This window comes from Netta rufina (assembly GCF_964035555.1).
Source record: "Netta rufina genome assembly, chromosome: 3".
Lineage (NCBI taxonomy): Eukaryota > Metazoa > Chordata > Aves > Anseriformes > Anatidae > Netta > Netta rufina.
This window is the reverse complement of record NC_140125.1, coordinates 98,733,892-98,752,031: the sequence shown is the minus strand read 5'-3', so window position 1 is coordinate 98,752,031 and position 18,140 is coordinate 98,733,892. Positions and strand designations below refer to the sequence as shown.

Here is an 18,140-nt window from a genome sequence, read left to right as displayed (position 1 = left end):
TTGGAACAATCACAGGTTTTGGGAAAGGAAATATATGAAACATGCAAAATGGGAAAAGAGAGGCTGTATTTATACAGAATGGACTGGAGTATATTTGTGTTGTTGTTGTTGTTGTTTTCTAGACCTAAAAAGTGAAAAATTGAAAAAGCAGTGTTTGCACTGAAGCCAAGCACAGGGAATTGCAGGAAATTTTAGGAACAAAGATAGTTGAGATGTGCCAACTGGCATAATACAAAACACCAAAGTATTATGTACTTTCCCATAAATGGGAATTTATCAGCTATCTGGAATTATTATACAAATCATTTCACTTACAGATCATTCCAGCATATATGATATTTCTTGAAAAACTAAATTGTAGTAATAATTTATGAAAATTGAATGGAGTGGATTACATTTAAATTTAGATTTTAAAATACATCCTTGCCTTATTTATGCATAGCTTTGTACCTGTCATACGCAGTTAGGATAAGATATCTATGAAGGAAAACATAGGAGTGAGTCAATGATTAAATACCAACAATACCAGAGACGGAGTTAAGCAAACACTTAAAAGATTCTAATTTGATCTATGTCCTACATGAATCAGTCATACACACAAAGCATGCATATAAACACGTTTTGTGATGTACAGGTGTAATTCTTCTTGAAAAGAAAGAAGGGGAAGAGATATGAATTATCAGCAGTGTGAGGAATTGAGTACAAATGAAAAATATCTAGCGTAATGATTCGCATTTATCTTCATATAACTGAGAAAAAGTATATATAATATATATACTGCATTATATATACTTTATATACATCTGCAGAACTATGTCTTGCATTTGCCATTGGACTCATTTACTACAGTCATTGGTTTAGCTTTCTTTTGACAAAAATATGGATCTCACAAAGCTTTTCCTGAAATATAGAAATTAGTGTACTCAACTGGACTGAAAGCATAAATTGATTCTACACGAACCAGGGGGTAACACAATGTGATACCTGTTTTCATCTATAGCTGTTCTGAATTACATTCATGCAGGTACAGTGCATGTAAAAAGCATCTCTAACTCATTACCATTACTTTGAAATGGAAAGGGGCACTCACAGTTCCCTGGTGTTTGTCTTCTGATTTTCACAGGCTTCAGGTAAGTCCTAAAGGCACCTTTGAAATAAATTTGGTGCATGCTGTCCTTGAAATTTAGGAATACACAACTGGTGGCATTCACATCATCTAACTTTACGAATCAAATTTATCTTTCCTGAATTGCTCTCCTGAGGAGCCTGCATAGTTCCATTGACCTTGTTGGAAATTTAGGATCTTAGATTGTACTCTAAACTGCATCTAAATTAGGTGCCTAAAGCACATGACGTGAATATCCCTTATGTGAGAGAATATAGAGAGGCAAGAAGAGGTTTAGTACCAGAAATACAATCTTCTGCAGCATGAATGTGATAGCTCACTTAAATTTAGAGTTTTGTACTCGGAGCTGCACAGTATTTTTGGCATTACAGAGCTTGTTTGATTTTGAATCAACAAAGACTAAATGGTGATTAATAACCTTCTAGCTCTAAGTGTGATCCTTTCTACCTGCTGAGGTAGATGTATGTATTCAACAGTTCTAAGCATAGGACCACAATCAACAATATAATCAATCTAATGAGATTCATCAAAGAGAAACCAAAGACCATCACCATTTTAAAAGAAAGTAGGGAAGTATCATAAGACAATTGTTACTCGTACGGCAGTCATATTTTCTGCAACAGGTGTTGTGTTCATTACAGATGGGAATACATCTGTAGAAATAATTTAAAATGCAGATAGAAATTAGAAGTTGGTAGTTATGACTAAGAGGAAAAAATGGTAATGGATATCAATTTTAATGCAGATTTGTAAAAAAAATAAAATTAAACAGACAAGAAAAAAAAAGTGTAAATTCATATATAGATCAAGCTGTATATAAAGACAGTTTCCTGACTATGAGATCTAGTAAATTGATTAGCTGATTCCCAAAGAGGTAAAAGCTTCTGTTTTTACACTGACGTGGAAAATAAACTAGTATTGTTCTCTTGATAAGTCCTGTACTGACTGTTTCTTTTCCATCTCTACACTATTCAAATAGATTTTTATGGCTACTGTAGACAGTTAAGTTTTTAGGGTGTTCTGAGGTAAAATATATTTCCCAGTAGTCAGAATAAGGAAGAAACTTTTGCAGCCTTTCACACATAACAGTTATTTATAATGTAAACAGATTCCTTTGAGATTTGTATAATTAGTTTGTATACATTGGCAGCTAAATTATCCTGCATGAATAGACCTTCAAAAAAAAAAAAAAAAAGCAGTATATAAGTACTAAATACTATTATTGATCAGATGTTGAAGTAGTATTTCAGGTAAGTTAAAATGAATGAGTGCTAACACATATCCTTTTGCTAGAAATTATGATATGCAAGTGCCAGGCCGTACACTGGTAATGTATGGTATAACACGGCAAAAAAAAGCTGAGGATTAATAGCCTCCAGCCCCCACCCCCCTTCTTAATGTATTTATTTTTTACAATATAGTTTTGAATATTAGCAACAGAAGAAAGGGCTGAGAAAAATACTACACATGCAAATTTGGTGTTTTGGATTTTCACAGTTGCATTTCCAGCATCTTTTAAATGTTTGTCAGACAGCCTATGGATAACCTAGGAAGCTAATGTGTCTTCACACACAAACCTCTTATGCAGTTCCACAGTGGAACTGATGAATTTATGTATACGAAAAAGTAATCCCATAACACAGCACTACCTTAACCAGAACTTCAGTAGAATTATTAATCCTAGGTTAAAAAAAAAAAAAATTATTTCACTCCTTTATTGCTCTAAATAAAAAAAGAAGTAGTAAATAAAATATGCTCCCTTTGTTATATTACTGTTTCCTAAATAAAAATGACTTTATTCTTAATTTATATAATTGAAAAAATAAAGTGTAATGAATTGAAAAGTTTTCAGATTGGAAAAATGCTTTTCCTTCTCATAAAATTTGCCAGAAACAGCTACATTTTGCTCACTAATAACTAGCTGCCACTTAGAAGCTAGATTAGCTCTCTGAGATGATGGTCACTACTTTTGACTACTCACAAAAGTTGTACTACAAATATTACTGTTGCAAAATGAAATAATCAGTCAGGATTACATGATCAAAGGTTTTAAAATTCTTAATTCAGATTTGATGATCTGAATGTGAATTACATGATTTTATGCTACTTTTTTTTTTTTTTTTTCTCTAAAGGGGAAGATCCTCTCTTTATTTTCCTTGCTGCTGCAGTCTAGTATCTGAACTGAAAGAAGAAAAGGCAATCAATACAACAGGTAGGACACAAAGACCTAGATTTTATCCCGGTCTCTGACAGAAGACTCCCACATTCCTGTATTTCACCTACACCCCATTAAATTGTCTGTAAAATTACTGATGAAGAATAGAGCTAATGTGCAGCTGATAACTCCACATTCTTTTTCATCAAGGTTAGATTATTATGCTTTTGTCTGTTAGTGCATTACTATCTTGTGGCTTGCAACATGTTTCAAAATATTTTATTTAAAGGTATTTTCAGCCATTAAAGGTCTCCAGAAATGCAGAATATTGTCACTAGTACACTGGTAAGAATCATGTTTGTCTAATGATAGTTGTCACTCCTTTTTTTTTTTAAACAACCTGCTAAGATGAAATTGATGATACTTGAAGATTGTTTTTTGGAAGACAAGACTGAGTTGGTATGTGGTCCCATCACACCTGGTTTCTGGGATACAGATGTTTCTTTTTTTTTGCTTAATATAATATTCTACAAGATAAATGTTGTGTTTTAAAATGCAGCTCTGATTTTCTATGCTTTGCTCACAGGAACTGTAGCTGCTTAGAAATCTAATGCAAAACAACATAGACTACCTACTTACCACTTATTTGTATAAGATAATGAGCATTAACAACCTGACATCCCACAGCCCATCAGGATGTCTATCTGAACAGAAAGACAGTGACCCTATTAACACTGAGAAAGTTAAGAAGGATTCTAAGAAGGATCAGCATATTTTCATTATCAGTTATTCAGGTATACTGCATATGGAACTTTTTTCTCATAGATCCATACTGACACTGACTTATTGGAAACATATCAAAATGTTAATTTTCACTACATTCATAGAAATGACAATATCAGGGATTATCCAGACAGCAGGAAGGTTTGAAGAAGTGAGGATTGATAAAAGATTATTCAGTTTTGATTTAATTTCTTCAGATATGACAAAAAAATTGTTATTCTTCATGACATGCTGCAAAACATACCCACCTATATTCTTTTAATTGACTTTTTTGAAGATATTGAGGTCAGAGGAACATAATTGTCATTTTATTGTTTGCATGAAAAAAAAAATCATGTTGATATAGTTGATATACTTTTTAAAAGCTTAATGTTTTCAGAGAATGGGAGGACAAGGGATTTTATCACTTAGCATATATATATCATTTAGCATATATCAGCATAATTTATTTAAAAGCTTCTAACTTTTCCACAAAATGCAAAGTTAGGCAGGGGATGGGGTTTGGTTTTGCTTTACTATGGACTGTCTTGTCTAATCCCCCTACCTATATGTTCAATATGCTGACAATTTATTTGTAGCTAGAATGCACCAGGCATGCTCCTGAACTGAAGCTCATCTTCCAGCATAGTTTCATCATGTCCTCTGTGACGACACCACAAAGCAAATCACAATATTGCAAATGTGGCTAACCAAGTGAGCCACTGAAAAAATCCTCCTGGTCCAAAAAGCTGTCCAACAACATCAAATATAACTTAACTTCTTAAAAAAAAAAAAAAAAAAAAAAAAAAAACATTTCTAAAAAAAAAAAATTCTAAAAAAATAACTGTTATCCGTCAGTAGAACAATATAAAATTTATACAGCACACAATACTTTCTGCATTTAGGATACCTTTATTTTTCACTGGTCTAAACATGTTGTTGCTTGATATGAGGTGAATTCCACTACTTAGCACTGTTTTTGATTAAAAAAAAAAAAAAAAACAAAAAACAAAACAAAACAGAAATAAGTTTTTTTTTACCTAGACATTGGGTTTCAGTACCACTCCAGAGACCATTTGCCAAGCATTCTCTCACGTGAGAACCAACTAATGTGTATCCTGTGTTACAGGTGAATATCGCGGTGGCTCCATACACTGTTAAGGTTCCGATCTTATTTCCATTTGGTGGAGATGGAAGACCACCACAGGAGATAACTAGGAAAAAAACAACAGCTTAACAAACTGAAGTATGAAAATATTTTTGATCATTTCTTAGACCGGAAAACAATAGATCACCTCACATTTTCTTATAAAGTAAAGGTAACATGAATAAATATAAAAGCTGTATTCAAAAGTAAAATTACATAGTAGGCTTAAAATTATGCTTGATTTGGCAATGCATGTTCTAAATCAGAAAACTCAGATACCTTCACATCTTGACAGCAGTTTAAATACAATCTGGATTTCACATTCTGAAACAAGAGAATTACATGAATGTCTGGGAAGGTTGAAATTATATTCCTGGTGTAAGAGTATGCAGAAGAAGAGTGTCTGCTCCTTTAAGGGTATCTCATTAAGGACGTTTAACAATGCAAGAAGGGATAATAACAAAGGGAGGCAGAGATGGGGACCATGTCTGGTCAGTCACACTGAATTATGAGACTGTGTGAGAATGTAGGAGTGAGTGTTCATTCCAGTAGGGTTATCTGACTGAAGACTCCTAAAGTAGGAGGCAATCACAAGGAACAGACCTCCCAGTCACACTAATTGGTGGGCTAACAAGTTACAGATGTCAAGAACTTACAAGTTCCAGGAAGGATGAACCTTGCAACTGATAAGATTGTGAACTGGGTGCCCCGAGAGTGGGAGGGTGCAGGAAACTGCAGAGCTCTGCAAAACCATGGAGGGTGTGTGTCATGTCAGTGTCCTCTCTCTGTGTGTGTCAGTGTGTGTCTCTGTGATACATGCTCAGTTTTGCTACTGGTTGAATCTGCAAAAGGGAAAGCAGCAGCCACGTCCCCCAGCCCAGGCAGGCACAGGCCCTGGGTCCCTGTGCACTGGGCCCCAGCAGCCAGGCAGGAGTGGTCCTGGGCTGGAGCAGAAAGGCAGCTGTGCTCTTTACTTCCCTTAACACTGAATACTCATCATATATGCTCTTTTTTAACATGTGGTACTCTGAACTTTTCTTATTTCCTACTATTATTCATAATTATATAACCTATATTGTAGCCTATCTATTCTGCTACAAAACTAGACCCATTATCAGAGAAACCTTTTGTAGCATCAGCTGCAACAGACAGCTACTACAGGCACCACAATGAAATTACCTTTTAACAATGTTTCAAACTCTAATTGCACCTGTCCTATAATGTTATTTGCTTTTAGAAAAATATATTGATAATGTTGTAATTTAAGATGCAGATCTTAAATTCATTTAAAGAGTTTCAATTGTATTTTATTGCCTGTTAGCAGAAACCACGGTTTTGTTTTCAAAAGCCTGTTAACAGGTAGATTTCTTATATGAAACCTCAAGGCCACATTCTTCTATATTTTAAAAGGTTCACTGTGGAAAACAACATGGAATTTCCAGTGCGAAAGTTGGGTAACATCAAGCACATACCGCTGCACAGTAAACCAGGTCATAAAAAAAGTAGATGTGATTAAAACTTCTTATGCATGTAAGATTTCCAGAGCTAGATAACACTCCTTATATATACACCCATACACACACTATAATCAAGTCACACTAAGGTCATTTGCAGAATAGAATTTCCACTGTAACTTCTAATGCTAATTTGCTGAATATTAACTACACATACATAGGTTTATAATTTTTTTTTTCCTAAAATGCAGCAGAATGGAGTGTTCTACACATTTGAAAATGCTTTACTATTTTTAATTACAGTGATTGCAGAAACAATAGCTAAGCTAATAACGAGCTACCTCATAACTTGTTAGGTAGCTACTTAGCATATTGTTAAATAAATAAAATGAATATACCAGTTAGGTCTCTCATAATCTAGAACTCCCTTAATTTGATGTTTCATACCTCCTTTATAGACATTATTCACAAGTAGATATTGATGCATACAAAATAAATCTACTTTAAACTTAGCTACCTTGAAGGAAGTTGTAGGGAGGTGGAGGTCAGTCTCTTCTCCCAAGCAACAAGCAATAGAACAAGAGGTAATGGCCTCAGGTTGCACCAGGAGAAATTTAGGTTAGATATTGGGAAAAATTTCTTCACTAGAAAGGTTGTGAAGCATTGAAACAGGCTGCCCAGGGAAGTAGTTGAGTCACCATCCCTGGCGGTATTTAAAAGATACGTAGATGTGGTGCTTAGGGACCTGGTATAGTGGTAGACTTGGCAGGTTGGATTTGATGAACTTAGAACTCTTTTCCAACCTAAATGATTCTATGAAATACTTTATTGTCAGTGTTTCAATTATCTCCTGCTGCTTCTGAAATATAATTTTAAACAGATAGGATCTATATTTGTATAACCAACTCTGAGCATGACAGTGACAGACAAAGTAAACAGTAGGCTCCTCAAAATACTCTGTAGTGTATTTCTGGATCTTAATGTTTTCTATCCAATGAAAGTGCTACTGAACTCTCTGAGGATGAAGTTTGCCATAATTACATCCTAATCAGTCCTTTCTGAGAGGGCAAAATAATGTACCTGCCTTATAAATAAACCAATGCATCTTTAATCAACAACTCTTAGGGGTTTCTGTACATACCTAATACTTTGCTTTTGGTTAACTGCATGGCTCAACCCACAGTTACTTTAATGTCCAGTAATTGTAGAGGTTGGTCAAGAAGTAGCTTTTCAGAGAGCTTTCACAAGCTGAATAATGCTTGTGTATTAGGCAGCAAACACAGAAGATTTTTAGTATGTGTGCACAAAAGAAACAATTACAGCTAATAGAATCAAAAATTCATTAGTTTTAAACTTGAGATGAAAATCCATGTAACTATTACTGGTTTATAAGATATATACAACAGTTTCCTTATTTTTCCAACTAAGTGTTTTCAGAAGAACATTTTCTCAAACCAAAACTAACAGAATAAAACATGCCAACATAATCCTACAACCCATCATTGTTCAAGAAAGATCCGATACACTGCTTTCATGCACTGTTTGCTATTACAAGTAACTCTCTTAACCTTATTCTAAAAACATCTTAAATAATTTTATTTTCTGGAAAATATATATCATTTTGTATTATTTGTAGTTAAATGTAGTGCATCCTTTTGTGTCTTTCCTTTGCAGGGGAAGCAGGCGATCAGGCCCAGTCAGCATGGCTTTATGAAAGGCAGGTCATGCCTGACGAACCTGATCTCCTTCTATGACAGAGTGACGCGCTGGGTAGATGAGGGAAAGGCTGTGGATGTGGTCTACCTTGACTTCAGCAAGGCTTTTGACACCGTCTCCCACAGCATTCTCCTCAAGAAACTGTCTGCTCTTGGCTTGGACTGGCGCACGCTTCGCTGGGTTAGAAACTGGCTGGATAGCCGGGCCCAAAGAGTCGTGGTGAATGGAGCCAAGTCCAGTTGGAGGCCAGTCACTAGTGGCGTCCCCCAGGGCTCGGTGCTGGGGCCGGTCCTCTTTAATATCTTCATTGATGATCTGGACGAGGGCATTGAGTGCACCCTCAGTAAGTTCGCAGATGACACCAAGTTAGGTGCGTGTGTCGATCTGCTCGAGGGTAGGAAAGCCCTGCAGGAGGATCTGGATAGGCTGCACCGATGGGCTGAGGTCAACTGCATGAAGTTCAACAAGGCCAAGTGCCGGGTCCTGCACCTGGGGCGCAATAACCCCAAGCAGAGCTACAGACTGGGAGAGGAATGGTTGGAGAGCTGCCAGGCAGAGAAGGACCTGGGAGTGATGGTGGATAGTCAGCTGAATATGAGCCAGCAGTGTGCTCAGGTGGCCAAGAAGGCCAACGGCATCCTGGCTTGTATCAGGAACAGCGTGACCAGCAGGGCGAGGGAGGTGATCGTCCCCCTGTACTCAGCTCTGGTGAGGCCGCACCTCGAGTACTGTGTTCAGTTTTGGGCCCCTCGCTACAAGAAGGACATCGAGGTGCTTGAGCGGGTGCAGAGAAGGGCGACGAAGCTGGTGAGGGGCCTGGAGAACAAGTCCTACGAGGAGCGGCTGAGGGAGCTGGGCTTGTTCAGCCTGGAGAAGAGGAGGCTCAGGGGTGACCTTATCGCTCTCTATAGGTACCTCAAGGGAGGCTGTAGCGAGGTGGGGGTTGGCCTGTTCTCCCACATGCCTGGTGACAGGACGAGGGGGAATGGGCTTAAGTTGAGCCAGGGGAGTTTTAGGTTAGATGTTAGGAAGAATTTCTTCACTGAAAGGGTTGTTAGACATTGGAACAGGCTGCCCAGGGAAGTGGTGGAGTCACCATCCCTGGAAGTCTTCAAAAGACGTTTAGATGTAGAACTTAGGGATATGGTTTAGTGGAGGGCTGTTAGCGTTAGGTTGGAGGTTGGACTCGATGACCTTGAGGTCTCTTCCAACCTAGAGATTCTGTGATTCTGTGATTCTGTGATTCTTTGCTGTTCTTTTCCCATACCAGCATTATTCTCTAATATTGCCTCTGCAATCCATGACAGGTTTGTAGCCATGTGCTTCCCATTACTCCTGAAAGGTTTGATTTTTTATTGGGAGCTCATGCTGAAGTGAGGAAGACTGGAATCTTCACCCCATTATAGGAAAGGACAGTTTTAATAGGAGTATGTTCTATAATCCTGCCCAGAACTACTAACATAAAAAAGGATATGTCTATATCCTATCTATATCTGTGTCTGAAAATATATCTGAAGTACTTGTATTAATTTACTAGATACTCCACTACTATGCAAAAATGTTTCATAAAACTAAAATTGTTGCAGTATATTAATATATCTGTGAATTATTTCTTGATCCCAGAGATGAAGGAAAACTATTTATGGGGGATTTTTTCTCTCTCAATTTTTTTTTTTTAACCAAAATTTACTACATCAACTTTTTAATCTGGTATAATAAAATTATACCCATTAAATATAATAATATATATAATAATATATAATAATATAATTAAAATTATAATATTATAATACATTTATAAATAATAATAATAATATGATACCCATTAAATATAATAATATAATAAATATAATAAAATTATACCCATCTCTCTAGATTAGTGCAAACATATTTCATCTGATTCATTAAACATGATCAATTCTAGCTGATCAGCAAATGCTTACAATGAAAGTAGGCTCAGAGGAGATGCACATGGGTGGTGTATTCATGAAGCTCAAGGAAGAATACAGGGAGTGAACACAGCTGTTGCAAAGAAAGCTGAACTTATCTCAACACAAAGGGGATCTTCTCTTTTAAGATGAGTGTCTGTGTTTGAGCGGATCAACTGACTGTGTAAATGGCCTTCCCTGAGTTAATCAAACCTCTGTCTTCCTGAGACGGCCAGACCAGCATGGGTAGATGTATACATCGCTTACCCACACACGAAGTATAAAACTGAGCAATCAGTAAGATTAATTTTTAAGACAGCAACAGTCTCAAGATGGCTTTAACCTACATTTTTCTTTCCAGGGATTAGGGATGCCCAGTGTTGTGATGGTGAACACATAAAGAGTGGTAATAGGAACTGTGTTTGCGTTGCGATCCAACTGTATATTACAATTGCTGTAATATATTTGTGTTATGATTTCAGTATATTGCTGACTATGCTGCTAAATCGAAATTTTGTGTAATGTCAAATATCTTCAAATAAGTAAATTTGGCAGTAAATATCTACCTAAATCTATCTTTCTAATTTCTAGGAGAGAGAAAAAATGAAGTTTGGGGGAAATTCACTAAGGCTCTGAGATTGTAACCCCTGGCAACTGTATGAGCGCACTGATATTCTCTAAATCCTTGAACATCTGAAGTTAGGACTGACATAAGTTATGATAAATGTGAATGAAGACCTTATTAAATATAAAAGCCTGTGTGTGTTTCTCCAAGTGTACCGTTTCCATGTTTCATCAAGACATCAAGGCAATGTCACCTTCTAATATAATATAATTCTAATCTGAAATCCTCTAAAGTAATAACGTCACCTCCTACTATTCTATGAACTTACCCGCTAGTTAAATAAATCCACAGTCAGAAATAGACCATTGTCCAGACTGATCTTATTATTACTTCTTATTGTATTTTACACATAAATAATTTGAAACAACTAATTTTAACAATTGGAAATTTCATGTTCTATTACTCACAGGAAATTGATAGCATAAGAACTTTTTTAAAAATAAAATAAATATATTTATAAAATAAAATATGTGTATTAAAAAGTATAGTGGATTCTGTAAAATGCTCCTTACCCTTGCAACTCGGCCTTTCATTGCCTACACTCCAGGTTCCATTAGACCTGCACTGTATGAGTCTTTGACCCAATAAATAATATCCAGGACTGCAGCTGAGCATGACTTGAGCTCCATACTCATTCAGTGACCCAGAAATCAGTCTCCAGACAACATGTTCTGAAAGCAGAGTCTCTATGTTTGGACAAGTTACAGCTGTGAAGAAAAGACACTTAAATATTAGCATTCTATCACTACATTTCTTCACAGAAAATGTCTTGCCTTACATTGCAGAAGTCTTGCAATGAAAAACTGAGCACACCATAAGCATTTTTGAAATACAAGTTCTAGGAAAATAATGAATATCATATAGTGAGTATTGCAAATTAGGCAGAATTATGTAGTACATTTTCATTTAGAGCGATGCAGTGGAATAATGACAGACAGTCATGTTCTAACTATTTATTTAAACATTTTACAGACAAAAAAAAACTACAGTGGTTTTAAATGAAAAACAAATATTGCTATGTAATTTTTGCAAAAGCTCAAAGGTTTTTTTGTTTGTTTGTTTGTTTGTTTTTAATTGTCCATGCTATTTGCTTTAGAAAATCTCTAACAGGTTCTTAAAACAGGTTGTCAGAAAAGCTGGTAACACGCATTCAAATGCTAATTACCATAAAATGGTATACTGTGGGTATTTGAGAAAATGATTACATTCCAGTTTAGAACACTTGCCAAAACAAAACAAAACAAAACAAAACAAACAACAACAACAAAAACATTTAGAAAGGTTTAAAGGTTTTTAGAGTGATTTCAGTTCTGTGGCTTTTAGTATTTTAGATTTTGTAAGATAATGCAGTTAGTGCATGTAAATAAGAACTGTGGTTAATGTTTTTTCATAAGGCTTACAATAGCTATCAACCAGTTTCCAATTAATGATCTGCAATTCAACGTAAAACAAAATATTTGATATTTAAGATATTGACATGAATTATGAGTATGAATATGTTATGAAAGAGACTAGCGCAGGCAAATAGTGAAATACACAGAAAGTGATAAAAAAATCCTGTAAAAATCTAGAAGCTAGATCACCACCAATTTTCAGAAAGCTTTAGTAATACTGCAATTATATCTTTTCCAATAGCTACTTTACCCATAGCAAATTCTATCATCTAAGAAACATTGTGCTGGCAACATAGCATATATGTGAATATGTGCAAGAACTAATGAAAAGGAAATCATCTTGAGAACTTTTCCAAAAGACCAGTTAGAAAATTATGTTGAGTTGAAATTTTAGAATATGTTTTTACATTTTTTTTTCAGTATGTCTTAAGAAGGATTGCTAGTATACAATCAAATTGCAACTTAAGAGTACTTCACTTTCTCCTTTATAAAAATATTCTGAATAGCTATAAACAGCTTCCTACATTAAAGGATGACTTCCTACTTCCTAATTTAATTTAAATTGATACCGGTACTAAACCATGTTTCATAGCTACTCAAAGATTACTCTCTATTAACCAAAAATTATTTGTTGTTAAATATTATAAGCCCATTTAAAAACTTCACTTAACACCTCAGAGTGAAAATCAGTCTGTCAGAAAATAAGTCTGTCAGAAGACTAAATTTATTCTAAATAGGCATTTAATACCCTGATAAAGTTAACATTTTTATCGCTTCTTCTTTCAAGTAGTAGTTTTATTGAGAAATATGGTTCTTTCAAAGATGAAACCAAGCTTCTTATTTAGTCTAATAGTAAAAAAAAAAATTTAAAAATAGTCTTAACCATAGGGGATATCTTAAGACACTTAGAGATAAGAAGCTCAACTATTTCAGCACATGTAAATGAGTAACATAGACAATTTCTTTTAATCTTGTACTGGAATTAGTATGTAATTTATTCTGTTCTTTAGCTACAAATACACTTAGAACCTTGTTGCAAGAACACTTTAAAAACTATCAGATTTCAATACACAACTGTACAATTTCTACTTGAAATTGTAACTAAGTACAGAATATACTTCCAGCTACAGACTGTGTTGATGTAATCAACTAAAGTTGTTGCTTGAAAATTTTATTTATTATTTTCCTCTCCTTCTGGAAACAAACAAAAAACACTATTAAGAGAAACTGGATTTATTGCACATAGATTATAAATCTACTAATTAACTCTCAGTCTCCCTCTTGCAAATTATAGATAGGGTAATTGTCATTTACATACATAAAGGTGTATAAGGGATGAACTCAACTTCTCAACTTCCTCCAGATGTGAAGATGTGTTAGGTATGTTCTCCTAGGTATGTGTTTTAGAAAAATGTATGAATGCTGTTTTACATAAAGTAATGTGTTTTACATAAAGTTTAGGTCAGAAAAAATAATTAGCATTTGAAATTATTAAAACTACTAATTTTAATGACATAATAATCTCCAGAAATTGTTAATTTTGAATAGGATAAAAAGCAGGGAAGTTTTTCTAAAACCTCTGACATACTTTCTACTCAAGATATTGATTAAATCTCTATTTTTTTTCTTCTGATTAATAACTACATTGAACTATTGATATTTTCTTAGAATCTGAATACCAAAATGTTGATGTCTCCCTTTTACTGAGTAACCTTCCTGTCCAAGCAGGACAGAAATAAGCTTGCCAATAAGCTTGCCTTTGCTTATCTTTACATAAGTCAAAAAAAAAAAGTATATCTCATGCTGACCCAGCAGTATCTTAAATATTGTGACTCTAAATGTTATTATTGTTTCAAATAAAAAAATAGAATGTATAGGATGGAAAAAAAAATATCTCAGAGGAGCTAGCTATTCTAATTTGAAAACAAAATGAGATCTGATGGTATATGATTCTTCATCCGGTTGTTTATGATCATAAAGAAACAGAATGGGCATTTTTTTTCTTACTGTCTTGTGAATTTATAATGCAATTTATTAGAATTGATAATGATTTATTATCAATTATAATAATAATCATTATTATCATTCAAATATATTCAAATATAGCATTTTGACTAAATTCACTATTGGCTTAAAAAAAAAGGCAAGATTAAGGTTAAAGCCTTGTATCATGAAATAAAAAGAAATTAGTATGGTTTAAATTCATAAGTATTAGTAAAATTAGAAGACTGTAGGAAAAAAAACTCCTATACACCACAGAACCACAGAACAAAGACGAATAGGATCACAGGAGTTGATAGCTTCAGTGTGCTAGCAGAAAAGAAATGCCTTGAGCAAAAAAAATCAAGCACTTCTTGGTGTTCAACACATTGAAACAGAAAGGGCTTCCAAACATGGCATCAGTCTGCCAATCAGCTATGTCAAGTCAATCTGTTATGAGTCTAATGTATCTGGACTAATCTAAAATGCTTGAACTAATTAAGATTTTCACAACATTTTACTGAGCTTCACTGAACTTACTGACCCTTAACAAGCACTCCATGTTAAAGACCCAACCTTGAAAAAATACTCCAAAAATTACTTTCTGATGTCAGGACTTATTAAAGAAAGTGTTAAGAGAATTATTGGCTATGGTCTTCTAACAAAAATTCTACCAATTATGCAATACCTGATACTTTGCCTGTTTATATTAACAAATTTCTTTTTGCACTTGTAATAAAATTAATGATTTATTTCAGATCTACTTGTGATTCATAGTTGTATAACTAGATATTGCTCAAACATTGAAAATTATTTCTTTTTTTAAAAAAAAAAGGTTTCTAAAATTTCTAACTATATTGTAATTAATTTATGGATAAAAATCACATAAGAAGAAAAAGTTTGAACCCTCAGTTATAGCTCAGCACACCATAGCTTCCAAAAATACCAACAGTGAAATCTTCGATATGCACAATATGCAACAGTAACATTAGCTGCTCTTAAAAATGCCTGATATAAGGGAAACTAGCACAAACCAATGAGGGATCCAATTTAAATCTTTGAATATATTAAAGACTATTGGAAAAAAAGCTATAAAGCTATACATTTACAGGGCCCATCCTGGACAATTAAAATTTTAGAAAACATAATTAGTCACAAAATCATTTCCTAGGTTAGGCATCTACTATCAACATAAGAAGGAAAGCAAGTAAGAACAGAGGCTAAGTTATCCTATTCAGCAATATATATATTTTTAATAAACATACTGGTACAGATTTCAGTACTGACACATATGCAGTCTAACCTATACGTGTTCATTTTAATTTACATATATAGAGATGTAGTATTGTATACAATTGTACTGTTTACCAGTTATGGTATTTAGCTTTAGAGAAATGGTAATTTTGGTAACCTTGCCATAATCATGCCACCCTAGTTATTCTAAAAGTATTCTACATCCTTAAACTGTCATTAATGCAAACACTGAGACTGTATTGTATCTCAGATTAGCAGAAATCTTTAGTACTGAGAGGCAGTGTTTGTCAGAGCAAACTCAAGACTGAGCTTTCTTTTCACGGAACATTAATTTTGGAACAAAGAAACACAAACCCTAGTATAGTATTATATATACATACTAAACAGAAGCAAGCTCTCTTTTACTTTAGAACAAGCTTAGTATGACCTTATCAAATCAGATCTCACTAATTTTTCAGTGGCTTTCTCTGAAGCATCTACTACTACTGATACAGTGAGACACAACTCATTCTTTCTAATTCGTTCAGTTCTTAATAATGATCTACAACATCTGTTTTTCTATACTATTCAGAGAAAGAGTAAACAATAATACATTCAAGCTAGGAACAGACTTTAGTGTCATCAACTAAGAATTTCATTTGCTGCGGAGAGATAACCCAGATTTTAGATCAGTATTTCTGTTTCAAGAAGAAAGCCAGTATCAAGTATCCACAAAATAAAAATTCCTAAGAAAACATACTTAGCAACTCAAAGTTATGAAATTTTGTATCCCTGAGTTATGAAATTTTGTATCCCTGCCTCCCCCCCCCCCCCAAATCCATTCAAGATGAAAAGGGAGACAAGGGGTAACAGTTTTAAACTTAAAAAAGGGAAGAGTTAAATTAGATATAAGAAATAAATTCTTCAGGATGAGGGTGGTGAGGCAATGGAAGAGGTTGCCCAGAGAAATTGTGGATGTCCCATCCCTGGCAGTGTTCAAGGCCAGGTTGGATGGGGCTTTAGGCAACCTGATCTAGGGGAGGCCCTAGCCTGCATGGCAGGTGGGTTGGAATTAGATGATCTTTAAGGTCCTTTCCAAACCATACCATTCTGTGATTCTATGAAAAGGGAAAATCACTTCTAGAAGACTGAAAATCTAGGTTCCTAAATCAGAAGAATTTCACAGGAGATGAATGATACACAGGAAAACAAGCACATGGTGAAAAATATTTTAAAATTTAGATAAAAAATGTAAAAGCAAAAGAAGTGTCTCAGATGAATGGAGTGACTTCCATCGACACCTTTAGATGACCTTGTTTCACTACAAAATGCTTATGGATGAAGCATAAATCTCTCTGTTCAGTAAGTGAATTTAGACATCCAGAAGAAGCTCTAGATAGAATTTAAAAAGCAATACATCTAAACTTTGCATTTACATCTAAGTACTTTTCTGTTCCCATCTTACAGTCTTTCTGATTTGGAAGACCTAATTTCTCTGCACTTGGTATATATTCTGCAGAAAGTGGGGCATTAAAGAATTACGCAAGAATAATTTTCACTAATTAGTCACAAACAAAATGTAATAATCATGCTATAATGGTGCAGTTTTAGTATAATAATAGGAAGAGACTATCTTATTCAAAGGAACGGAAGGAAATTTCATTTGTGTTCTTTTCCCTTTTTAATTTGTCACTGCAAGAATCAACATCCGTATTTCCATAGTAGCAGGCAAAATAAAAATCATAGATGATGAAATGGAATAGGCAAAATAAAGAATTCCCACAAGTGTTCTTGTTTTAATCTTAGAAAGATGGAAACTAATGATTTTTCATGAGAGTACAGGTGTATAAAGATGCTAATGACAGGTAAGACAGCATTTGTCAACTGACTATACTTACAACTTAAAACTTTAAATTTTAAATCATACCCACTGTGGTGTAAATGCCTGAAGTAACTAGGAAAATAAAACTAACATTCACATTTTTAGGAAAAGGTACAGCATTGAAGAGGCTTTCAGGGTAGGGCATAACTGCATTATCTGAGCGTTCCCTAGGCTCCCAACCTTTGATGCTATCGCGCTGGGGAAACTTTGTGTGCTAGCTCTAAGGAACAGCACGGAGCGTAGAGTGGAGTGGAGACACCACGGCTAGGCTCTGTAATCAGGTGGGGCCTCGATTGTTCTTGTGCACAAAGCTGCACTTTTTGCCACCCTAAGCCAAAGACCTGTCATGTTTCGACAAATGCTGTACCCTAGTGTACTTTTTGCTCATTATAATATCATTATAATACCAAAACACACCTCCATCCCAAAAGCTACCTGCCTCCAAGGTGCGACCACACCTCACTGAGCATGCGCTCTGAATTCCTCGGAGCCTATTACTTTAAACGGAGACGGGAAAACTTTATACCAATCGTAACTAAGATATGCTTGACTAGAGTCACTCAAGCTCCACCTAAAAGATAGAAAATAATATAAATTGGCCCAAAAGAGAGGGGATGTTAGGGAAGATACCACCGTCAGGGGAGATACCATCCCGAGGACAACATCCTTAGGACCTCCTGACTCCTGGGATCAGTCGACAGGCTGAGCCTCTCTTCCCCCCCCATTGGGACGCCTTTG

At 34.9% G+C, this 18,140-nt stretch overlaps 1 protein-coding gene across 1 annotated transcript in view; it reads right to left on the bottom strand.

Moving 5' to 3' along the window:
• CSMD1 (CUB and Sushi multiple domains 1) overlaps positions 1–18,140 on the bottom strand; it is a gene marked incomplete at both ends in the record, with an annotated part of 1,174,241 nt that overhangs the window by 71,199 nt on the left and 1,084,902 nt on the right. The window contains 2 exons of the mRNA XM_084285255.1: positions 5,084–5,257; positions 11,426–11,620. Of these exons, the coding sequence (XP_084141381.1) occupies positions 5,084–5,257; positions 11,426–11,620 (369 nt within the window). The remainder of the gene's footprint in view (positions 1–5,083; positions 5,258–11,425; positions 11,621–18,140) is intronic.